Here is a 26,866-nt window from a genome sequence, read left to right as displayed (position 1 = left end):
TTAAAAAAAAATGTTTTAAATTTAAAGTAATTGTTTTTTTTTTTAATTTTAGAGCATTTGAGATGTTTTCTATTTTTTTTATTAAAAGCTGAGATTAGTGTATTTCACACAGCTTTTCGAGTTATATACGTCACGTAATCGGGTGTTTCTTTAAGAGCTTGAGAGCTTAAAATGATAAAACAATTGTGATTTATTTTTCGAATTAATTTTTTTTTATTAAAATCCGTTAGACGAATTCATGGCATTTGTTTTTTGAAAATGATACCCGGCATTTGCTCGCCGCGACTACGAGTTTCATAGTCCATTCGACTAGTCTAATTTTTGACTATTTTTCCAAAAAGATCGGAATAATAAATCTAAATGTGCCCAATTAGCAAAAGATGCGACGTAAACGATGGCGAGTTGGCTTCAATTCTAGCACGAACTGTATTTTATAGGCACATAAGCCAAGACCCCAAATCGGGTCAGCGGTTATCGCACCAATCAAGAAGAAGAAGCCAAAATCCTTACGCAGCCGAAATCCTCCGCGTAGTTGAAGAAAAAAGGCCTACAAATTGAAATCGACAACGAATCGATATTTCGGTGTCTTCTTAAACACTTCGCTCCATGAACTTCCTGAAGGGATTTTTTTCAAAATAAATTTCCACAATGTGGAAGTGTTGTTCTGGCGTAAAACGATTCATGATGCCTTTGGAGTTACCCGCCAATCCATTTTCAAGCGATTGCATGCTTTGGGAACGATTCAGAATGAGGGGACTTGTGTTCCTTATGCGTTCAAACCAAGGGACGTTGAACGTCGTTTTTTCGCCTGTGAACAACTGCTCCAGGGGCAAAAAAGGCAAAAAAGAAAGGGTTTTCTTCACCGCATCGTGACTGATAATGAAAAATGGATAAATTACAACAATCCAAAGAAAATAAAGTCTTCATGCTTCTACGTCGTTGCCTCGGCCGAATATTCACGCTGCGAAGGTCATGCTATGTATTTGGTGGGACCAAGTTGGTGTTATTTAGTATGAACTGTTAAAACCAAGCGAAACCATCACTGGGGATCTGTAGCGACTTCAATTGGTGCGATTGAGCCGAGCACTCGCGAGAAGCGGCCGCAATACGCGGAGAGGCATGAAAAAGTGATTCTCCAGCATGACAACGCTCGGCCTCACATTGCCGAACCCGTTAAAGCCTATTTGGAAACAATGAAATAGGAAATCATACCCCACCCGCCATATTCTCCAGATATTGCGCCGTCCGATTATCACCTGTTCTGATCGATAGCACATGGTCTAGCTGACAAGCAGTTCCATTCATATGAAGACATCAAAAAATGGCTTGGTCCGTGGATAGCCTCAAAAGATAAACAGTTTTACCGCGACGGTATACGAGGTCTACCAGGAAGATGGGAAAAAGTAGTAGCCAGCGATGGGGCATACTTTCAATGATTCACTTGCAACCATTTTTTCAGAATAAAGTCGTGTTTTCATCAAAAAAAAAAAAAAACAGTGCGAACTTAATTGCGCACCTAATCAAAAAAAAAATGTTTCACAAAAAATTACTTTTTTTAATTTCTAAACAAATTTTATTCCGAAAAAATACAATATAAAAATACTAAACAAAAGAAAATATTTCACTTTAATAAACCCTATACCAAAAATTTTTTACATTGAGTGGACCTAAAAACAAAATTAAAAAAAATAAAATTTCCAGTTCATTTCATACTGTAGCAAATCCTACAAATAAACTAATTTTCAGAAATACCCAAATAGAATGCCCACAAGCCTTGGATCACTTGACGTGGAATCACTTATTTGTTCGTAAGTGTTCACATTTTACTTAGGCGCGTCTTTGCGCTATTCTATATACTAATTTTTATTATCAATATTTAGTTGCATTTTATTATAGATTTTATTTCATATACATAGATTTTGCTTAATTATAAATTGAAACTTGTTGTATTGCGTTATCTCGTATATTCCTAGTTGTTTTATTTAATAGCGTTTGATTCATTCTTATGCAAATCATCGCTGGCGTTGCGAAAACGTGTTCCGATTCTATAAGCATCTAATCGATTCTTTCCGCTTCGTTGTTGGTGCTTTGTGAGCGACGTGTGAACGAGCGCTTTCACATAAATAATAGAAATGTTTTCTGATGTGCTTTTATTGAATGACTGAAAAAAAAAAAATTTAGCAAAAAAAAAAAAAAGAAATAAATAAAAACACTTAAAAACTTGTGTTTATGCAGCAAAATGTGAAAGCATTTGCACAAGGTGGCTCAAAATTAATCATCCAATTTTTATTTTAAATAACCCTTTTACTAAATAAGAAACATTTGATTTTGAGTGAGGGAAGTGTTAATAAAAGGAAATGGCAGTGGATTGCCCACACGTTAAAGAAAAATGACGACAAATCGCTGCGTTGAAAGAGGAATTGACAGATGACACACCACCTGGCGGCGCTCAACAAAAGCTGAAATGAAGTACCTTGGACTATCGTGAAACGAATTAAAATTCCTAGCACAAAATCGTGTCCGTTGGTGAAGAGGAATGGCTAACGCCCTATGCTCCAAATAGGAGGTAAAAGATCATACGAGTAATAGGTCATTTGTAAAATTGTATATACAAGGTGGCGCAAAAGTACTTTGCGATGTTTTTTGGCTGAATTTGAAAAAAAAAATGAAATACTTTGATTCTTCTAGTGGATTATTTTTATTTGGTCTTTTAGTTTTTTTTACATCAAGTCGAGAATATGATGTCCTGTGAATGGCCGCCGCCACAGTTGATTGCCATTTGAGCCCTTTTTATGGCATTTTCCATCACTTTGGCCAAAACTTCTGGCGATATGTCCTCACATTCTTGACGGATATTGTCTTTAAGAGCTGCAAGAGTCTGAGGCTTGTTGACATAAACCCGCGATTTCAAAAGGCCCCACAAAAAGAAGTCTGGAGCGGTCAAATCAGGCGATCTTGCTGGCCAGTGTAAATCGCCAAAACGGGAGATTAGGCGCCCGGGAAATGCATCCTTCAGCATATCGGTTGTGGTACGTGCAGTGTGTGCCGTTGCACCGTCCTGTTGGAACCACATGTTTTCCAATCCCAATTCATCAAGTTGCGGCAAAAAGAACTCGTTGATCATTGCTCTGTAGCGCTCACCATTCACAGTAACCGTTTGGCCCGCGACGGCTTCGAAGAAAAAAGGTCCGATGACTCCTTCAGCGAAAAGAGCACACCATACAGTGACTTTGAGCGGGTGTAATGGCTCTTCGTGGGTTACACGCGGATTTTCAGTGCCCCAGAAGCGTAAATTTTGCTTATTTACGTACCCGCTAAGATGGAAATAGGTCTCATCACTCATGATTATTTTTGATGAAAAATCATCTTCCTCTCGGTGGTGATTAAGGATGGCTTGAGCGTATGTTAGACGCGATTGGCGGTCAGCAGCTAACAGCTGATGCACCGTCTGGACTTTGTACGGAAACATCTTCAAATCTTGTACCAAAATTCGCTATAAAGACCGTGGACTGATACCCATTTGCGTGGCACGTCGTCTGATCGATGTCGACGGCGCTTCCATGACATCCTCGGCTACAGCAGCAATATTCTCTGCAGAACGGCTACTCCGGGGTCTGACGCGTCTGGCAGCATCTCGTGTTGTGCCAGTCTCTTCGAGGCGAGCGGCTAAACGTCGCAGCGTTTCACCAGTAGGCGTTGGACGGCGAGGAAATCTGCGACGAAATTCACGTTGTGCCAAAGTCACCGATTATTGGTCAAATAGTCAGCAATATTCCGCGTTCTGGAGCAGTGTAGCGTAACATTGTTTATTAACGTGTATTTCGCATGTGTTTACTACACAAATGTCAAAACAGAACTGACATTAGGGGACAATCGCAAAGTTTATAGCATTTTCTGATAGGAGGATTACTTTAGCGCCACCTGTTATTTCAATAGGGTGATTGCAGTGGTGGCAGATATTTCATAGAAGCGTTGGTCAATTATAGAGATGAGAGAATGGAATTCGATCAACAGCTTCATGCGTGGTGATAAGTCAAACTTTTATTATTTGCATTAGTAAAAATTATAGAAAAGTGTGAATCTTAATGAAGTGCCAGGCCTATTTTTCAAAATTGGGTTTTCATTACTCATATAAAATTTTAGCACATTTTCTTCGTTATTTACAGGAAAATCGCAGCTTTAGCAACTTTCAACATCACCGTCGCGGTTGCTGACCGTCTTGCTGACCGTCTTTTTCCAATTTTTTTTAACTGGCAGCAACAGGTTTCTTTAGTCATAGAATTAGGAAGCCTGCAACTTTCCTACCCAGGACTCATCTCTTCAAAACCTTTTTGATACTTACAATCGATGGAAATTACGTTGGATAATCGCATTTGAAGTGTTTTGGAAGCAACCGCTGCTGCTACAAAAAACAAATGTTTTCGGCTGCCAAAGTATGGAAGCATTTACTGCGCTCCTTGTGTTGATTGGGCGGGAGGAGAGTAAACCGTAAATAAATTATTATTTATTTATACTGGAGCTTATGGTAGACCACACGTCGGACTTCAGAGTCTTCATATCCACAAAACTCAGTCAAGCCGAGAACTCCAAATAAGTCTCTTGCCCGGATATTGTCGGAATACTAAAAACTCAATACATTCGCACAAAGAGAAACGGGTCAATAATAACTGAATCGGGTATATACTTAGTCTTGCCATAAATTCAGTGAATTTCTGAAGTGACGGACAGAAAAAGAAGAGATCGTCCTCGCGTGGCTAGAACCAGTGCAGTCATAAAAGCCGTTGGAGAAAGAATTCTCAGAAATCCCCTTAGAAAGCAGAAAATCGTGTCCAGGGAAATGAATGTATCGACCAGATCCATGTCAAGACTAATTAGAGATGATCTCCACATGAAAGCCTTCCGTCGCGTAACTGGTAATTTGTTGTCTATGCGCTTGAAGAAAATTAGACTTGACAAATGAAAGTCGCTGCTTCGGTGCCATGCAGTCGGCCATCAAAATATTCTTTTCACAGATGACAAAATTTTCACTGTTGAAGAAGTTTTTAATAAGCAAAACGACAAAATCTATGCTAAAACTTCTAAAGAAGCAAAAAATGTTGTTCCTAGCGTTCAGCGAGGCCACCATCCGGTCTCCGTAATGGTTTGGGGGAGTGGGGAGAGTCTTGTAAAGGCGTTACATTTCTTCATTTCTGCGAAAAAGGGGTTAAGTGCGGGGCAAAAGTGTACCCGGAGGATGTCTTAGAAGGCATGGTGAAGCAGTTGAGCAGTACTTTCTTCAATGGAAAGCGTTGGATCTTCCAGCAAGATTCCGCTCCAGCCCATGAAGCAAAAACCTCCCAACAGCGGCTAAAAAACAATATGCCTGGGTTTTTAGCCGCAGAAGATTGGCTGTCTGGAAGTCCAGATCTGAATCCATTGGACTACAGTTTGTGGTCAGAATTGGAGATGGAGTTACAGAAATTTAGAGAGTCTCAAACAGTTGGAGCAGCGACTTCAATATCCATGGAAACCGTGCGTGCTGCAATAGCTTAATGGACGTTTGAAGGCTTGGCCTAACCGTTTCGAATGAAAATTTTAAATTTTTGTTTTAATATTTACGTGATTAAATAAAACTAACTTCATTAAAAAAATATTATAATTTCCAAAAAACAAAAAAAAAAAGCTTTTTCTAATAGCGGGCGCTCCTCAGCAGACAATGTCAGACCGCCGAGTGCCATGAAAAAGCTCCTCATAAAAAATATCTGCCGTTCGGAGTCGGCTTGAAACTGTGGAATAACATCAAGACGCACGCTACAAATAGAAGGACGAGCTCGGTCAAACACCAAAAAAGGGTGTACGCGCCAATTAAAAATATATATATAGATTTTCACATCTAAATATGTTAGAGGAAAATCTTCTTTCTTGTTGGTGTTGTTTTCATTTAAAATAAGAAAAAAATTACTGCCAATTTCAGATAAGAAATAAAATTAAAATCAAAATAAATCCAAATTGCATTTCAAGCTAAACGTAGTCGCAACGCCAGATGTGAATTCGCTGATTCGAATAATTTCCTTCCCCAACACACGTTGAGAAGACGAAGTCTAAAGCTTACTTTTGAAGTCGTAAAACGGATTGCTGCACAAAGTATATTTCATCAAATTTCAATTTCATTTTGGTAGGTACTCATAAATTGAAGGAGGACTGAACATTTTTCTGATGAGTTTAATTCTAAAGCATTTTTTATATGGTTCAATATTAGTTGCTATTTCTATGACTACTTTTATTAAAGTAAAACTGAACTACTTTTTATATGACTACTGCTATTTACTAAATATTTAATACTACTTTAATTACGAATAAAAATCAAACTTTATACACCGACATATCACGCAGATCAGCCCACAAATTTTACAATTATTTGAGAGTTCATCACCCCACTACGTTCGCAGCTTTCTAATGGAGGCAAGAGAGCAAATTTTTTGTTAATGTTGATTTTCGAACCACTGACTATTTGCCGTTAATTCCTCTTACAATTATTCACTTTTCGTGGTGATACCACCAGCAATCGCAGCTGCACCGCCACCATTCGCGCATTTAGGTGGCGTCTCCTGGCGGTGGATGGTGGGTGTGTGAGTTGGCGTTATTGGTGGCGAGAGCTGGTTTTGTTGCTGAAGATGCAGCGCCGCCTGCGTCATTTGCTGCTGCTGTTGGTGTTGCTGATGTTGTTGCTGTTGTTGTTGTTGCTGCTGATGATGATGATAGGCAGCATTTTGCGCGTCGAGCAGCGTCAAACTGGCGATGCTGTGGTGATTGCTTGCTGCCGCCGCAGCTGCTGCTGCAGCCGCCGCTGCCGATAGGCCATTCATGGTGCTTGCCGTCATATCCTGTGCCGACTCACTTTTCAGTCGCACGCCATTATTATTGTTATTATTGTGATTGTTATTGTTGTTCGCAGCAGCTGCGGCAGCAGCGGCATGTGCATTGCTCAGCGCAGCGGCGGAATGATGATGAAACGAAAGCGGTGGCAAATGCAAGCCAGGAAAGGCGAGCCCGGCTGCAGCGGCGGCATGCAATGATTGCAGCAATGCGGCAGAATGTTCTTGCGCCTTGCGACGCAATTCAGCCACAGAGCTAGAGCGTGCATCGTGATTGTTATGCGTTGACTGACCAATGGCCGAGGCAGAGTTGGGCGGCGAATCAGGCGAGCTGCTGGCTGAGGGAGCGGCAGAAGTGATGGGCACATTGGAGGAGGAGGATGATGATGAGACAGCGGCAGCAGCTGCGGCTGCGGCGGCGGCGGCTACCGAAGAGGCGCTTGGCGGTGGTGGTGGTGGTTTGAGCGAGCAGCAAGAGCAGAGCCCCGGAAAAGGGGAAACGCCTGAAAGAGTAAGCAGAGTAGAGATGAGTTGCGGAGATAAAGAAAATTATGGAAATATTAAATTTACTATCTAGAAAAAAGAACGCATGCCAAAGTGTTTTAACGAATCAGGCCGCTTCGCTGATTTCAATCTGAAATTCAATTAACAAAATAGTCTGCGCGCTACTCGTACTTTGCTCTAAGCCCTGCTGAAGACATCAATAAAGTGACAGGCGTGCAGTGGGGGGTGCGTAATATGTCTCGGCATGCCATCAATTTCGCGGCGCTGATTGACATCGTCGCAGATTGAAATCCATCAGTGCAATCGCAGGATGATGATGTTAATGACGCCGCCAACGACCAACAGCAACAACTACGACTACGGCGAGTAGTTGCCACTCTACCCATCATCGAGTAATTATATTACATCAACAATCGATAAATTCGATCGAATCAGCCTTGCGCCAATGCCAGCGGGAATTACTTATTGATGCGCGCATTTGATTTATAATACGAACGCAGACAAAGTACTCGTGCGTGTATATGTATGTATGTATGTGTACACAGCCAAGTTACTCACAAGTAGGCGCACGCGGCTTTGTAGTGATGATGTTGTGTTGTGGTAGGGGTAAGTAAGTAAATATTTTATGCAACCAAATATTTATTTCATGCAATAATCGCATTTACCTTTTAGCCCGGGAAAGAGTGGTTGATGTGTAAACTGCGAGCTGAGCGAGGCCAAGTGCGGTGGCAGAAAGAGTGGTGGATGTGTGGTTGTGCGCTGTGCGCCAGCACCAGAAGCGACCACGCTGCCAGAGTTGTCATTGAGCACAGGACGAAAGCCGCAATTGCTGAAATGTTAAAAAGAGAAAAGGGGGAGAAGAAGAAGCAAAAAAGATAAGATTAAAAAATGAGTAATTGACTGGGTTGGAAGGGAAAGCGGGTATGCATTTGTGTGTACTTAATACAAAATCAAAGTGTTGAAAATGTAATTGGTTTTAAGTTTCGGAATTTGATAACAAATTGAAAGCATTAATTGAAAGATGTTCAATTAAGTTAGGCAATTAAGTGAGGTTGCGATTGATGCAATTTATGGATGTCCGACTTGATCTCAGAGAACGTTTTTTATGATTGAAAGTTTACTTTTTTATTTAATTTATATATATTTTTGAAGTGAAAACTTCTTTAGAATCGTTGGGAGTGATTTGAGGAAAAGTGAAACGAAAAAAGCGACCAACTTGGCTACGAAGCGTTATATTATATGTTGATATAAATAATTTTTGTGAGCGTGTAATTCTCAAAAGGTTTATTAGGTTTATTATTTAAAATCTATTGACTAGGTAGTGTGATATCTGTTCTTATCAGCTTAACATCTGATAGATCCTCCATCGGAGGACAACAAATGTTAAACTGATTTTTGGAAATGGGCGGGGTGTTTTAGGAGCTTGCTCTCCACCTCTGCCACGGGTTGGCGCGGTATTGCAGTACCGCCGAGATTTCGACCTTGAATAAATACAAGAAGAAATATACTAATATAATATACATTTAATATAGCTTTGGTGGGAAGAGACATAAATTTTTATATGAATACAAGTAGACGAAAATGGATTTTTTTTTTTTTTGAAATTTGCATTGTAGGACATTTCTGATTATTTATTGAAAACAGTTTTTTTTATTAAAATTGATTATAGAAGAAAATTGAATTTTTTCCAAGGTGAATTCATACACTAAGCTAAGTAAAACGTTTCTTAATTCAATTTTGTGTTGACATCCAAATGTACACGGCGGAAGAAAAAAATAACAAATCAACTGTGTTATATTGCTACCACCTTCAAAAGATTCGCCTTGATTTTTCATATAAAAATTATAAATATCATCACTTGTGACAACTGTACCCAGTCGGTCGACAGTGTGTGAATCATCTTTAAATTCTGCAAGAATACCCTAACCTGCGCAGCGCACAGTAAAATCGACACAAAGCTGAGCGCAGAGCACAATCGTACAAACACACTAACGTACATACATACATATATACGCTCGAATACATTTTCTTACGGTGCTCAGCCAAGGCTGGTAGTCATGCACTGTGGCGATATGAACGCACAAATGCACATACACAGGCACGAACATGAATCAAACAGCTCGCCGTGTTTAAGTGAATCGGTATAAATATTTCGTATATTAATTTTTGTGAGCGTGTAATTTTCAAAAGGTTTATTAGAAAATGTAATGACAAGGTAGTTTGTTGGTTGTGTATGGTTATCGCTTCTCGGCCTTATGGCTAAGATCAAAGTGTAGTTTAACATCTGATAGATCCTCCATCGGAGGACAACAAATGTTAAACTGATTTTTGGAAATGGGCGGAGTGTTTTAGGAGCTTGCTCCACCTCTGTCACGGGTTGGCCCGGTATTGCAGTACCGCCGGGATTTCGGCCTTGAATAAATACAAGAAGAAATATGCAAATACATTTAGCTTTGGTAGGAAGAGACATACATTTTTATATGAATAAAGGTAGACGAAAATGGAAGAAATTTGTAAGTCTGTTTCTTCGGTCCGTTTGGGTATTTTTTTTGACAACATCGAAACCAAAGCATTTGTATCATATTTTATCTATCATAAGCCACTCGTATCATTTGTTGAAATTGGAAACATTGAGGATGAATAAAATAAAATGAAGAAAATAAAATATGAACTTTAGAGCAATATTATAATGAACCTATAATTATCCCGCTCCTAATGCTGCTTTCGTCTTATTCTCTCTCAGTTTGTCTTACGGAAGGTTTCACTTCTATCCCGTCTAACCGTTAGACTGGTATTTTTTTTTTTTTTATTAATATTTGGAAAAAAAAAATTCTGCCTAGGGTAGCAGAGTTGATAAATAAAGGGTGAACAGATTAGAGGTACTTTTTCTGATAGGGGTTTTTTGACATATCACGCATGACTACTGTCAAACTAAATACGCGTGAGGCTATTTTGCTGAAAATCTGTGGGCGGAATTTCACAGAGATAGTTATTTGTTAACAGCTTTCGGGTAGGGCAACGAAATAATTTATATATAATATTTTTTTGAAAATATGACAATCCAAAAAAATATAGTTAGAGGCTTCACAAGGAGTCGTAAAAGTCGCACTGTCTTAGGTGGGTAGAATTGACAGTCGGTTTCTAAACCAACCTGCTACTCCTCGTTAAACTATGCGCTTGAAACGCAAAGCCAGTGATCTGGCTAATACTTATATCCCTAATTTCATCGGCATCATTCAGCAAAGTGGCAAAAGAATGGGTTCACTTCTCCAAAGGCCAATGGACATATAAGTTGATTCCCAAACTAGATAAATAGGTAAGCGGAAAGCGCGGCGAAACAGATTTCTATCTAACCCAGATTTTCAGCGGATGTGGTGGCTTTCTTGTTTACCTTCACCATTTGAGTTCAGCAGATAATTCCCTGGGTGCCACAGCGAAGAGAGTGAGCAAAGAGAGTGCAGAACACGTGACTTTTCACTGCACCAGAGTTTTGGAAGCGTCGGCGTCATCCCCACACCAGATAACCTTGTAACGCAAATGCTAAACTCGAAAGAGGAATGGAAAGCAGTAAAAAAGTTTGCAGCAAGGATAGTAATAAACCTTCGAAACTTAGAATGGGAGCTTAAAGCGGAGCCAAAGCGAATACGACCGATCCAGAACACCCAACAGATGCGTCCTCCAAAGAAGCCATTTTGAAATACGTCTCCTGTGGCGGTCATGAGCAGACGACAAGCACGAACGCGTAAGGTAAAGCCACAAGACGAACTCAAAGAGACGACAAGTCGATATCCATAAACTATATTCCAACTTTCCGATGCGCTATTGGTTACAAAGCAATGGAGGCTAGCGTTAGCGTATAACCCCAATACGTAATTAGGAGAGCAACCTTAACGCAGATACCTGGTGTGTCTAAAAGGCATAAACACGGCTTCACCTTGATGAAATGCTTTTCGTAGCACCAGGATGGAATCTGCCGGAAGGGTAGAAATGTTATAGGGTTGGTGGGAGCATGCCCAACATTCCTCTGGCATGAAGGTACCTTTGATGATATTTCTGACATTTTCGATTTTAACCTCCTCTGGAAAAAAGTACTATTCAGGAGCGATGAGCCAAAATATCTAAACCGAGTGGCATGCCACGCGGGCAGTGAAAGAGAAGATATCTGATAGACTCTCCGCCCTCCTCTTTCTTGCAGCTTCTGCAGTAGTCGAAATGAGGTGCGTACAATTTTTGAGCATATCAACCTAGGATACAGTGGTCTGGGATCAAAACAACTAACATAGCGACGTTTTTCCTCAAAGGCGTTACTTAGTCGGTCGTACTGTCTTATGTTGCAAAGTTTTTAACTGTTAAATAAATGCTTAGAAGAGTTGAAATCACAACCAACTACTTTTTAACTGTGTGAAAACTCATTACATTACTTGTAGGGTATCTTGCGAAGCCCCTAAATATAGTTTTTACCGTGAGGACCCCAAGTGTGCCCCGAAGTGTTAAAAGAAAATTAGCTGATTAATTAAATTAATTGTATGGAATAATGGGGTGGTAAAAACTTTGCAGAATAGGAAAATAATCTCAACTTCGCCTTTTATTTTCGATTTGATCGGCGGTGCTGTAGACTGTCCGGTGCTTCTTGAGAGGATTTTCTTTAATATCCCGGCCAGAGTTTTGCGTAGTTCGGAGTTCTTCTATATTGGTCTCGCCAAATCTTTTATGCCCGAACTGCTTCCATTACTAGTGTTTAATAAAATCTTTTATTTTGTTGAGATAGATTTTTCATTTTCAAAATACCGCCTATTGAAATTTTTGTATATTTGTTATAAATAGGTTAATTGTACTTCCACTTAGCCTACAAGAATATTTTATATTAATTGGCTTAATAAATAAATAAATAAATAAATAAATAAATAAAGAAAATAGGAAAACATTGGCCAACTATTAGATTTCCTGCTTTAAAAACTCCTCAAAGACAAAATACAAGAACAAAACAACATAGCCCTGAACCGAATGCTACAAGGTCTATCTGCCGATAAAAAACCGATTATTCTCTTTGGAAACCCGTAGCAAATTTAATCAGAAGCCAATCATGCACAATACTCCGTTCAAAAAGCTATACAACTACCAAACTTGGGCGAAAAGTGATATGGAGAAGAACGAGGCCTTTGCACAAAATCTGGAAAAGATATTAAAAACCCATGAAATAAAAAAAAATAATAGTTTCGCACTACTTCCAGCGGTCCAAGAATTTTGCCAAATTGTACCATTTACATCCGAAGTAGTAGCAGTTCAAATCCCTAAATTGAAAGCAAAGAAGAGTCCTGGTTTCGATCTAATAACAGTTGATGCTCCTGAAAACCTTACATTTAAGGCAATAGTCACACTAGCAACAGCATGCATTAGTCTGAAATATACACTACAATTCCACTACAATGGAAAATTTCTGAAATTAGGATGATTCAAAAAACCAGGAAAATGGCAATGAGGCAACCTCATATCGCCAGAAACTTTCTGCGAAACTATATTCCTTTTCCAAAAAATGAATGCCAACACAACAGTTTGGGTCCAGAGAAAAACATTTTACTATAGACCAACTTCATAGAATAGTCCACACGATAGAAGAAGCTTTGAAGAAAAATAATATCTGCTCCGAAATTCTAAGTGTAGCACAGATTTTCGATGAAGTCTGGCATAAAGAACTGCTAAACAAACGAAGTGGTTTACTGAATTACTGGCCTCTTATATCGACGATCGGACGATAAAACATGGACAGCACATACCAGCGTTAGAAAAATGAATGCCGGCGTTCCTCAAGGCAGCATATAAAGGGTGTTTTTTTTAGAGGTTAGGTTTTCAAGTTGGCACTCCTTTTTTCGTAGATGGTCTTTTTGACAGCTGTCACTTGATTTATGCTCAGTTTGGTTTGCCATTTCATAATGAATAGACTTACACCTGAACAACGTTTGCAAATTGTGCAAATTTATTACGAAAATAATGGTTCGGTTCGCGCGGTTCGAAAATAATGGTTTTTGTTCAGCGATGAAGCTCACTTTTGGTTGAATGGGTATGTCAATAAGCAAAATTGTCGCATTTGGAGTGACGCACAAGCCATTGCTGAGACGCCGTTACATCCTCAAAAAGTCACTGTTTGGTGTACTCTATGGGCAGAGGGAATCATTGGTCCATATTTCTTTAAAAATGAAGCCGGCCATAATGTTACAGTCAATGGAGAGCGCTATAAAGCCATGATTAATGACTTTTTCGTGCCTGAATTGGACGATGTTGATGTGGACGACCTTTGGTTCCAACAAGACGGCGCTACATGCCATACAGCCAACGCAACAATCGATTTATTGAAGGAAACTTTTGGTGAGCGCATTATCTCGCCCCGTGTACCTGTGGCGTGGCCTCCAAGATCGTGCGATATAACAACGCTGGACTATTTCTTGTGGAGCTATGTGAAGTCGCTTGTCTACGCAGATAAGCCCGAGACGATTGACGTCTTGGAAGAGAATATTCGGCGCGTTATTGCTGACATACGGCCCCAATTGCTGCAAAAAGTGGTCGAAAATTGGGCCTCTCGGCTGGAATTTATTCGAGCCAGCCGCGGCGGCCACTTGCCCGAAATCATTTTTAAAACATAATGGCAAACCCTTATCTTTATAATAAAGCTAAATTCTTGGCCATAACATTAAATTATATACGTTTTATTTCATCTTGAAAACCTAACCTCTAAAAAAAACACCCTTTAGTATATTCTGGACTTGTTGCGCTGATTTGCCAGCACAACTATAAGCTTTGATTAATTGGACTAGAATGTGGAACTTAAAACTTAATGAAACTAAATCGGTATACGTAATTTTACAAACAAACAAATTATAAGTATTTACAAACCCGTTTATATATTTTATCTTTTTAAGATATCAAACACTCAAATTCACTTCTTAGCGTACTCGTAAAGCAACATGACAAAAGTGTTCGTATGCTGTGTAATGATGTTAAATTCAAACTCTGTCATCGAAAAGCTGAAAAGTTCAGCAGCGGTAACGCAAATTTCATAAAAACTTTTTCTCTGCGCTCCATTACTTTTGTGTGAGTGGCTTGGAAGGACCGTCAGATATGCTGTCAGCATATTCTAAAGGGCCCCAATAAATGCAATAAATTATACATTTTTTGAGAGTATAAGGTTCTAAGAAATTTGTACAATTTCGATCATTAAAACAACCTTAATTCAACATTCTTTGACATTCTAATGGCTGTCTTATTATATATGAAAATGTGGTATGCAAGTTAGTTGAGATATTTTTTATAAATTTAAATTTGGATTAAACAGCGTTGCTGTAGAGGTGAAGTACTGCAAACATAATCTTATACTTTAATTTTACAGAGAAGTGGATTTTTTTTTCATTGAAAAAAGTGACGTTTTGTGTAAAGTTTTGCAAAATGTATTTATTCATTTTACTAGTTCTCGAAAATTATGAAGGCCATATGGCAGAAGAAATCTAGAGCCTAGTTTTGTTTTCGGCTCAAAAAAATCGTATTGACAAAAGATTTTAAAATGTGTCATAACTATGATACTTACTTTAGCCATGGGTCTAAAAGCAATTTATTATTTCAATTTAGAAGTGAATAATTTAAAATCCTCAAAAAAAAAATAATCTTTTCTAAGTTTCAGGTAATTCATTTATAATTTAAAATTGAAGAACAAAAATTATTTTTCAATAACTCCGGGGTGGTTTCCGGCAATCAATAAAAAACTTAAAATTAAAATTAAATTGGTTTTTGTTGATTTCAAGGAGACGAGGGTAATTTCAGGTGATTAGCAAAAAATTTTAATTAAAGGCTGGTTTCAGGTAATTAATAAATAGTTTAAAACTAAAGAAAAAATGATTCTTTGTGAGTTTCAGGGTCATCGGGATAGTTTTATAAATTTAGAAATACTTGAAAATAAATTAAAGGGTGTACCTGAATCCACGAATAAAAAACCGAAACCTTTATATATATTAGGGCGGGTCGATTTAAAAATCGCTCATTGCTCTGTGAAAATCGTATTCTAGGGATCAAAATAAGAAACTTTGCCGAAGGAACCATACCTCTAAAATGAATTCTGATGTCCCCCAATTTAAAAATATCACCATTTTTGGCCTTTACATGAAAAAATCAGCTAAATGGCTATGTTTTTTCTTTATTTTTATTTATTTATAATATCTATTTTTTCTCTTAAGAAATTTATTTAGTCAGAACATATGTAAATGAAAAAATTAATTTGAGTGAGTTATAGAAAAGAAACTAAAAAGTTCGACCCAAAATGGGGGACATCAGAATTCGTTTTAGAGGTATGGTTCCTTCGGCAAAGTTTCTTATTTTGATCCCTAGAATATGATTTTCACAGAGCAATGGGCGATTTTTTTGCCTCCCCACAAATCGACCCGGCCTAATATTATATATATATATATAATAAAACGTATGTTGCTACGAATGGTACAATGCATGCATTTTATTGCGGTTATGTATCTTCTGATATTATGATTTGTTGTTCTTAATTTTTACATACGAGTATTAATAATTTCAATTTAAGGCAACTTTAGCTTACCTCAAAAACAAAAAACAAAATTAATTAACTTAACGGGTTATATACAGTTAGAATTTTCAAGAAACCCATTTTTATATATGTACATATATATTTTTTTCTTAATATATGCACATATATTTAAGAATACACACAGAAAAGTTACTATTGTTCCATTGAATATTTTCGAAGTTACACGCAAATTTGAAAAGGCGTTTCAAAGTGCTTGAAAGTACAAGGTCAGAGCGGCAGCGCTTACCTCGAACGCTGCCCCTTTTATGCACGTGCCTATTGTAAATGTTCAGTTCTAATTTAGACACGTAAAGCAAAAGTGAGTTATTGTTTTTTACACCTGAAAGGTAAATTTTTATTTTTCTCTCCTCAAACAGGAACATATTTAACTTTAAACTTCATCGTACATTAACTTGTGTGACTAAGTGTGTGCAAGTTAAAAAAAAGTATGCCTGTATATAAGATGTATCAAAAGCTATATGTAATACCTTCTTCTTCACTCCTTCTTTTTTCACTTCCTAAAATATTCGCCACTCACTGACTCACATTTCGCAGCATTCGATTAAATTGTGATGCATCAATTTATTTGTATTTATTTGTGTACGTCCACTTAATTAACGCAATTTGCCTTTAATTACACACTGATGTAGATGTCACATACACACAGCCGAACACAGAAAGTCAGAGCAAACATAAAAAGTCACAACAGAAAAAAAATTATGCAAATTACGGCTTCAACCGCCAACGACTAATAAAATACATTAATTTAAATCTGCTTTTTTTATTGGTTCGACTTTTTCCAGAAAGGCTATTTTTTATGTCATTAATTCATATTTCATATTTCGTCTTCATTCTTAGCTTTCTATTAATTGTCTGTGGAATGTTATCCACTATTCAATTAAATTTAAATTACATTAACAATAATGCAAAGTGTATCGCGTGTTGCTACTTACTCAATGTTCACAACGTTTTTTTTTTCGTCTTTTTTTTATTTGAATAGGCAAAATAAGCGAGCGAGAATTCTCATGGCAAAAGTGAAGTGGACAGTGGCGGGGGATGAAATGTTGATAAGTGAATGAATTGGAGGCTGGATCCTCGATATCCATGTCATTTAATTAAACGTTTAAGCATATTATGTTTACACAATCCATTCGCACATAGATACATACAAACATACATACATACATGCACAAATATGTTTGTAGATACTTGAATTCATTAGCTGGCAAAAGCGGCATAGTGGCAGAAGCATGATGTCACTACCAAATGCTCACAACTACCAGCTGCGGACAATGCATTGGTACAGCTTTAAAAATATTAATTCAGGCCTTCAAACAGCTCTACTCCCATCCACACATAGCTGCATATGTATGTATGTATAGGTATACAGATATGAACAGAGAAATAGCAGAGCAAGAATTTTTCATGAACTACATAAAGCAAAGTTTCAAACCTGGTATAAAATTTGTAAAAATTTGTCAACTTTTAATCACAGTTGATCAGATCTTTTGAAAAAATTTGAAGTATGCAATTTTGTAGCTAATTAAATTTTGGTGCAAGTTTCAAGTATGCAAAAAATCACACTGATTTTTGAGAATTTTTTTCGGTCGCGGTCGTGCGCATTTTCTCCATTCAATGCTTATTCCACATTTTTATTTATATGAAAGAAAACATCCAATACCGTCAAAAGAAAAAATTGTCAAAAATCAACGCGATTTTTGAACCACTTGACACTTGCACTTTGTTATCCCAAAATTTAATGGTCTATAAAACTGCATATCCAAAATTGTTTTAGAAATTCTAAGTAAATTTGAAAGTACATTTGAAAATGTAAAGAAAACTTGCAAAATTTTTAAAAATTGCAAAGTTGTAAAGAGTGGTTTCGACGCTTCCAAAGTGGCAATTTCGATGTGAGTGATAAAGATCGCGAAGGGGCACCGAAAAAGTTCGAAGATACTCAACTATAATAATTATTGGATGAAGACGCTTGTCGAACCTCGAACCCTTGATTATATATCTAAAGAGTTGGATGTTGACAGATTAACCGTCGGTAAACGTTTGCACGATGGGAATGATTCAGAAAGAGGTAACTGGGTGCACATCAATTGAAGGAGAGGAATATCGAGAGACGTTTGGTGACGTGTGAGATGCTTCTTGAACGGCAGAAAAGTTAAGGCTTTCTGCATTGCATCGTCGATGGCGATGAAAAATGCATCTATTATGATAACCCTAAGCGTCGAAAAGGTTGGAGCCTGCCAGGTGAACCAGATCCATCGACAACGAAAATAAAATATTCATGCTTCAAAGGTGATGTTGTGCAGCTGGTGAGTTCAGAAGAGTGTCATCGATTATGAACTTCTTAAACCATCCGAAACCATCACTGGCGATCGCTACCGATCGCAGCTAATGCGTTTGAGTTGTGTTCTCAAAGAAAAGCGGGCGTAATGGGACGGTAGACATGACAAACTGATTTTGCTGCACGACAACGCCAGGACATACGTTACTAAATCGGTCCAGGAATATTTAGGGCGACTGAATTGGGAAATCCTGCCCCACCCACCGTATTTCCCAGACATTTTAACTACGGATCAATGCAGTCAGCTCTTATTGGAGAGCGATTCACTTCTTGCGAGAGCATCGCAAACTGACTCAATGAATGGATGAAGTCAAAAGAACTGTAATTTTTCGTCAGAGGAATCCGCATGCTGCCTTAAAAATGGATTTGTATTTTACGCTTTACAAGTAGATAGTAGCGCTATTTTGTTGTCCGCAGCTGCAGATGGGTGGCTTGCGTGGCCGAGCTATTTGCCTGCTTAGTTTCACTTTTCTGCGCTCAACTCGTTTTCTCTTTTCTTGTTGTTTTTTTCTTTTCGTTTTAGTTTAAGTTGTTTTTTCATGCGCGTTGTATAATATTCATAAACATATGAATTGGAGTAATAACAGTAATAATAATGAAATTATACGAAAAAAATGTTTTAATTGATTTCAATTAAACGTTAATTGAAAGCGTCAGACAAATGAATTGAACCCTTGGCACAACAACACACAACAACCAAATAAATATGTGCACACATACAGACGCGCATACATACATATGTACATACATACATGCATACATTTATTTTGCGAGTATTTGACTATTTTCGGAACAAATTCTATATCGCCGATGTGTATACGAGGGCTGGCCACTTTGCGTCACAACTAATGTCAAACTGATTTTTTTTCTGAACAATAATGTTTTATACCATCGCCGTCGTAGCCGAATGGGTTTGGTATGTGACTATTATTCGAAAGAGCATAGATTTAAATCTCCGTGCATGAAACACCAAAATAAAGAAAAAGCTTTTTTCTAATAGCAGTCGCCCCTCGGCAGGCAATGACAAACCTCCGAGTGTATCTCTGCCATGAAAAAGCACCTCATAAGAAACCACTTGCGTTCGGAGTCGGCTTAAAACTGTAGGTTCCTTCTGTTGTGGTGCAACAGCAAGACGCACACCACAAGAAGAAGGAAGAGAAACTTTTCGATCTGTCCTCGTATGAACAAAATGTGCATTGTACGTTAGGGAATTTAAGGTTTTTACATACTTTGAGTGCCACCTCATTAAAGTTGTGGGCGCCCCTAAATTTGAAGAATTCATCAAACCAACACCAGTTTCTCTTAGAGATATGATTAAATTCTAGACCCAGATTTTCAATGTACGCGGATCTGGCAGAATTTATAGTCCTTAGTCCTCAGAATTTTTTTGGCAACTCTCGAGGTGCTCCTTGAAACTATGCCTCTAACCACTCGCTGACACTATAACGCAATTTGCTGCACCGGAGGTATAATCCGGCCATAATATCTCAAAAGCGAAACCTGAGTTATCGTATATGGCGATCTTCTAGTAGTGAGAATCAGCGCACTAGGCAGACAGAGCTAGTTTACTGTGGCGGTAGCCATTGATTGGGAGAAATCCGAGTCATTCCTGTACGTAGAATCTACTCTTTCAGAAATGACATATTCAATAAATATCCGACACGGGAAGGGACTCTGCATGACGCTAACCATCTATTCACGAACCCCCTTAAACGCAATCATCTAACACACCTTTGTTTATGGATCAAACCCGTTGAAACAGCTTGCTTCTTCTGCCTACCGGAACAATTGATAAACTGATAGAAAAACAACAACAATCACCATAGTGACTGGAGATCTCGCGAAAAGAAGTTCCACGTCATCGAAGCGGCCATGAAATTTTGATGATTCAAGTTGTCATCGAGAACCTCTCAGAGGCTCTCTGGTCACAGCAACATTCTGGATTCAAACGGAATATCAGACTACGTAATTCCACAAGTTCAATTCGGCAAAAAACCTAGCGTCATTGTAGAGTGAAATGGATGACAGAAAGATCTAGAATCCACATACCATTCATGCAATTTCTTTACAGATGGGTCCAAAATGATGGAAGGAGTAGAAGCACCTGTGTTTTGTGGGCAATTTGATCTCCAAAAGTCTACCGAACTCGCTAATTACTGCAGCATATTTCAAGCTGAAATCTATGGCGCAACAAAAGTAGCTGGTTAGCTCTGGAATAAACTCCGCTTAATCGGAGACAAACATTTCCATTGATAGCCAAGCGGCTATTAAAGTAATTATGCCTCCTTGCACAAACTCGTAATGTATTCAACAATGATGATCCAAAGCGGGTGATCCAGAACAAAAAAAATAGAAAGAAATGAGAGGGCCGATGAGCTCGCTGAGGTATTCGCTTGTCGAGATTTAGCACGTCAGACCTATACCCATTATTCTCCTTTCTGAAAACGGAACTAAATGAGGAACTAGCGTTGGAAGCGCAGTCGCTATGGGAGCACTCCACCTCATACAAAACTGTCAAAATTATGTTAAGGACTTGGAAACCTGGAAACTTTATTTTATCACTCTCTTGAAAAGATTACAAAATATTGATTGGAGTACTCACCGGACATTGTCTGATCCAAAATCACGCAGCCAAAATGCAGAGCGATGGGTATAATACATGCAACGATACGAATGCTAGGGGTATTTTGGAATACCTATATTACTTTGCCATTGCCCCGCTATTTGTATATAGGACTTGACAAATGTGCCTAGGATCAACGTATTTTTTTTTTCTGGAAGGACTTTGCTTCCAAAAGGCTGAAGGGCTTGTTAAAACTCGCGAAGACGTGCATTAAGAATTGCACAAAATAATATCTTCGACTCCAAATACATATCAGTGGTAACAAAATGGACCCCAGAGCTCTAAGTGAAATTTTTTTTACAGATCAGCCAACTCTACCTAACCTAACCTTAGTTGTCGTCTCGCAGAGACTCCCGTGCGACACTTAGAAAATGATCAAAAGAGGTGGGAGTGGTGGTAAAACAGATTAAGAACTTCAAATAAAGCATCTGATGATAATCCAAATAATAGTTAAAGTGTATTTAATAGCATTTAATATCAAAGGTCCTAATTTACACCCACCAACAATGCCATCCTTTAGATCAAGCGAACATTGCTGTTAAGTGGCCTCTGTAGGCAGTTAAAACTACGAGTCTCCCTCAACGAACGTACACCTCCCTCTACAACTCTCTCTAAATGCCCGTTTTTTATGATGTTGGTGATGTCGAATAAAGATGAGAAGGCGCAAGAAGCATTTCAGCGAACTATTCTTTGGCTCTTTGAGCGACTGTCGGATACCGCAAAAGGTGAAATGATGAGCTGTACTTTTTAATGGCAGTGACAAAAATGCAAAACGTATTAAGATCCAGTGACCGGTGACTGTTTTGATCTTATCATAGTACTTTAAAAGTATATACATATGGACGCTGATGAGCCGGTGAAAAGATTTTCTTTTTCAGCAGCCATGGGAGACCAATAAAAGTATGGGTGTCATGAGCACACTGGAGGGACCAAGTTAAAAAAGGCTTATATGTCTTGACGTAACTTTGGGACGAAGAGAGTCAACTGGCGAATTTTCTCATCTCGGCACAGCCCGGCAAAGGTCATGGAAGAAAATACTTTATTTTACATATTGGATTTATATTTTACTTCATACGCCCATTTATTTGCATCTTCACAGTATTCTCATCAAAAATTCTTAAATTTATTTGTGGTATCAAATGGCTTATAGGCAACGAAATACACACATCACATCAAAATTCGCGTGAAATGACAGTCAGATAAACTAATAAGTATTTATGCCTGAAATAACACAAGCAGCCATAAAATCCTAATAGCGCATACCACCTTGATCAAAAAGTTCCGGAATATATTAAGAAAATTAAAAATACAAATTTATTCCTCAAAGGTGATATTATCGCCTTCAAAGTACTCCCCATCAGCTGCAACGCATTTTTGCCAGCGTTTGATCCAGCTCTTGAAACATTTATGGAACTCTTCCATCAGAGTCGTCAACCGTTTTCGATTTTTCCATTAAGCAGAAAAAGATCGCAGGGAGCCATATCAGGTGAGTTCGATGACTGTTGGACGGTATTAATGGCACTGTGCGATGAGGTGTTATCATGGAGCAAAATCCATGAGTTGTTTTTACACAAATCCCTTCTGTTTTGAAAATTTCTTAACGTAGACTTCTCATAAGACTCCAATAATAGTCTTTATTAACTGTCTGACGGCGACCGCCATAGTCGAATGGGTTGGTGCATGACTACCATTCGGGAGTGCATAGGTCTGAATCTCCGTGCATGAAAAACCAAAATGATAGAAAAAGTTTCTCTAATAGCGGTCGCCCCTCGACAGGCAATGGTAAACCTCTGAGTGTATCTGTCATGAAAAAGCTCCTCATAAAAATATCCGCCGTTCTGAGTCAGTTTAAAACTGAAGGTCCCTCCATTTGTGGAATAACATCAAGACGACCACCACAAATAGGAGGAGCAGCTGGGCCAAGCAACTAACAGAATTTATTATTTTTTATTTTTTGAACTGTCTGACTTCTTGCAAAAATTCGTGGTGTACAATTTTGTTGCAATCCATAAAAACCGGGGGTATTCGCTTCTTTTCTGACTCAAAGCGACGTCATTTTTTTGGTGTTGCTTCATTCGGAGCTCTCCACTTACTTGGCTGATGTCTGGATTGCGTGTCGTACTGATAAGCCCCCGTTTCGTCTTCAGTAATAAAGCGTTAGATGAATGTTGGGCAGGGTTCCGCCTTGAAAGTTTTATCTTAGGCGATATCAGCGGGTCCTGTTTTTGCATGAAATTCAGGTCCTTTGTGACCAACTTTACAGCAACGCGGCGCAAACCTAAATCGCAAATAATTAACTGGGATGTCCTGGCCGGATCCATAAGCAAAGATCAAGTCCTCGGCCAGCTCTCTGATGGTTAATTTGCGGTTATTTGATCAACTTTTGTTTCACTTTATTGACGTTTTCATCAGTTTTTCGATGTTGACGGTTTCCCACTACGTTCGACATCCTCGATCCTCGATGGACTCACGATCTCTTCTGAAGCGTTCATGCCACTCGTAAATGGCTGTGTTCTTTAGAGTATCATTACCGAAACAGTTTTCCAACATTTCTAAGGTTTACGCACCATTGACCCCATTTTTCACTCAAATTTTAATACAAAAATACAAACTCGTTGTTACAAATTCAAATCTATTTTTAAAACTCCTTTTTTTTTTTTTAATCGGAAACACGTTTATTCGATGGCCTTGCACGTCAGCGGCTTCCTTGGGAGTTCTAGTCAATGGCGGTCCTTGTTACGTGGTCAATCCAGCTCCATTTTCTCTTTCGGATTTCTAATAGTATTAGCTTTTGCCGCGATCTGGCTCATAAAAATTGGTAGGAGTGTTAATTACAGACGCGGCAGTTTATCAAAAAGAGACTGTACTCAAATCAGTTGCCTCAGAACGTCACCTGGTGGTTGTTCCGGGAACTTTTTGATCCAGGTGCTGTGTACACAATAGCATTCAAATATCACCGCAAAGTGCTTCGAATTATCTGCCACCATGAAAAGCTTAAGGCGAACAACATAATGGGGGGAGCCTAAAATCCCCATTGTAAGGTAAGCGAACTATTCCATAACCAACTGGCTGCCTTGCATGCCAAGTAAAGGCAACATACAACTCAATTTGGAAATTCACAACTTAAGCTCATAAATAATGCCACACTTGAGCGCTTCAATAATGAATTAGGCAAATGCTTTAATATTCATCATGCAATTAAAATAAGCCTCTGCGAAGCTGCGTACGCGAAGGCGTCGGTGCCTTGCTATTTTCCACCACTCACGTGCAGGTAAGAACGTATGCAGGTGTGCAGATATGAAGGGTGGTCCAAATCTGAGTTTATTTTTGAAATATTAGTTAAATTGGCACTGACAGCACGTCGTCTTGATTGTCAGTCATTATGAAACCTTTGCGGAATGAAAGAAAAAATCGCTTTGTCCTTGAACAACAAGCAATTCTATTAATATAAAGTTTGGCGCTGTGTTGCAGCAGCTGCTCGTTGATTTAAGACAGTTTAAGTTAGACAGGCTGCCCCTTTAAATATGGCTCTCCTAATGTCCTGTATTATCTCTAAAATAATTCGAACATTTTCTGCCTAAAACTATAAACCATCCAAAAAAGATAAGAGATTTACCCTACTAGCATGGATTGTAGGTACGTGTTAATGACTTAATGCCTGTATAAAAATAACAGCGTCAAAAATTTAAGGGGGTGGTAGGGTTTAGCGCTAAAAAAAAACACTTTTTTTTGAATTTTTTACAGAAATATGGCTTAAGATACTTTAATAAAATCAGTTGCATGTTATTGTACATCTTTTCAATATGTTTTTAAAAAATATTAATAATAAAATATTGACAAATAAGCCCATGACAGAGTTTTTTTGGAGATATGTTTTTCGAGAGGTGCTCTGCGGTGCCAATCGGCATTCGTCGTAGAATCATCTGAAACTAAAAAAGTCGAATTTTTCAGTTAAAGTATGACGTAATGCTCCCCCCCCTCCCCCCCCCCCCCCCCCTCCATTAATAAAAATTTTTTTTTTTCATTTTTGTAGTTTTGGTGGCAAAAAAACGTAAAACGAGCATTTTTTGCGAAAAATTTCGCCATATTTGTAAGTGAAAAACAACCTTAAAAAAATAAAAGAAAAAACTGTGGGGGGGGAGGGGGGGGGGGGGGGGGGCGAGGTATTTTTGATTTACAAAACGTGTGCCAAATTTGAAAAGAATCGGTTGAATAGTTTCGGAGTTGTGATTGGCACCGACTTTTAAGAAGTCGTTTCGGGAAAAACGTGTTTGAAAAAATGACTCTGAAAAATTATCGATGCTCCGCATTCGAGGTAGAGTGCCTACAAAGGCTATAACTTTGAGAGTTCTGCTCCGATCCACTTAAAATTTTGACACAACATTCTTGAAATGATTTACTATAAGATGAGTGAAGAAAAAAATTTCGATTTTGTGACCCTACCCCCGCCCCCCCTTAAATCAGATTCTTTTCGCTGTAGTTTTCGCTATCCGAATTTGCATGCCATCAACGTGTTGACAACCGAGGTAACTTTTATTACATCAGTATTCGCTTTTATATATTTGTGTGTGTGCAAATACTTCCTTGACACCTTCCAGCCCAGTTTTTTCTCATTCCCTCATTTTGCCACTTAACATCACTGACAGAGTGCTGATCATGCGATTTTAATTTAGAAGAAGTTGCGAAAAGTATGAAATCTCAGCAACGCTTGAATTCACACTCAATTTTGGCAAGTATATGCAAGCACTTGCGTGTAGATGTATAAAAATCCACACCTTTTGGTAAAACGGACCATACCCAGCTTAGCTTCAAACTGGCCCGATTTGAAACAGTGCCAGTTAGCCAACTCAGTGCTTTCTACTGTCTACTTTAGGGAAGGTTAGGTTAGGTACATCTGGGTGTTCCTACCAGTGTTGTTGGGTACATAGTTCGTGATACGTGTCTCGGCGAATGTTAATAAAGAGTTAAAACATTCGTCAGCAGACCCTTCAGAGATGTAAAGTATACCAATCCCAGGCAGTTGTAACGAGTTCTGCTTAGTGGCAGTGACAGTGGCAAAAGAGGTGTTCTAACGTACCGCTTTCTTATCCGCATAAGTTACACACCCCGTTCTGGACCAATCCCATTTTAGCTGCGTGAGGTATGGATTGTGTGATAAGGCTTGTAAAACCTCAGAGAATAATATGGCTTCAACACGTCTTTAGAGTACCCAAGGAGAGAATAACTCGAAAGACAGTTGAGTTAAGCCCCAATGGAGGCCGAAGAAGAGGACGCCCCAGAAAGAGATGGCTCGAAGGAGTGGAAGTTGACCTAAACTAAACGTGCGGCGATGGCAGGAGGTGGCCTTAGTTAAAGACAGATGGCGCAAGGTTGAGAATGGAGCAATGGTGTACCGAGGACCATGATGTTAAGAAGAAGAAGACGAAGAAGAAGAAAAAGAAGAATAAGAAGAATAAGAAGAAGAAGAAGAAGAAGAAGAAGAAGAAAAAGGAGAGATGTGGAGTGAGGCAATGTCCCAGACTGTCAGTACTCCAACCAATATTTTACAATCTTTCCTTGGAAGTGATAAAACAAAGATGGTTGTTTTTGTGTTGCAAGCTCGAAGTAATATTTTGTCAGTCCTCGATGGCGGAGATCGAGGCTTCCCATGTAGGCTGTGGTTCCAGAGTTAGTTACTCGACTAGTTCCGGCTTCAAAACTGACAGTAAGGTATATATGTTCGACGTACTCATTCTAGGCGGGTGCCTGCTTTAGTAGGCATAGATCTCAACTTGAAATATGCTTTAGTGATTAGGAAGCTTGAAAGAGTTTTTCAGATCAAACTGCGGGCAGAAGACATCCGCTCTTACTCCTTCCGTCATTTTAGATCATTCTGTGAAGAAATTTTATACGTGGTAATCGGATTTTAAGCCCTTCTGCCAGCTATTATGTTTTATTCTCTTGTCAAAGTTTAC

At 38.7% G+C, this 26,866-nt stretch overlaps 1 protein-coding gene, 1 non-coding gene and 1 pseudogene across 2 annotated transcripts in view; 2 read left to right on the top strand and 1 right to left on the bottom strand.

The window, feature by feature from the left end:
- Nucleotides 1-6,303: 6,303 nt before the first annotated feature.
- The window catches only part of LOC129249201 (homeobox protein aristaless), a 188,658-nt gene continuing 168,095 nt past the window's right edge, over nucleotides 6,304-26,866 (bottom strand). The window contains exons 7-8 of the mRNA XM_054888882.1: nucleotides 8,024-8,187; nucleotides 6,304-7,357 (exon numbers count right to left, since the gene is read on the bottom strand). Coding sequence (XP_054744857.1) covers nucleotides 6,513-7,357; nucleotides 8,024-8,187 — 1,009 coding nt within the window. The 3' untranslated portion in view covers nucleotides 6,304-6,512. The remainder of the gene's footprint in view (nucleotides 7,358-8,023; nucleotides 8,188-26,866) is intronic.
- Nucleotides 8,654-8,848, top strand: LOC129249651 (U2 spliceosomal RNA). The gene has a single exon (XR_008582694.1). It is a non-coding gene; the product is annotated as a U2 spliceosomal RNA (small nuclear RNA).
- On the top strand, nucleotides 9,598-9,779 carry LOC129249641 (U2 spliceosomal RNA; annotated as a pseudogene).

Source organism: Anastrepha obliqua, chromosome 5, assembly GCF_027943255.1.
Source record: "Anastrepha obliqua isolate idAnaObli1 chromosome 5, idAnaObli1_1.0, whole genome shotgun sequence".
Lineage (NCBI taxonomy): Eukaryota > Metazoa > Arthropoda > Insecta > Diptera > Tephritidae > Anastrepha > Anastrepha obliqua.
Note: the sequence above shows the minus strand (reverse complement) of the source record. Positions and strands in the feature narration are given on the sequence as shown.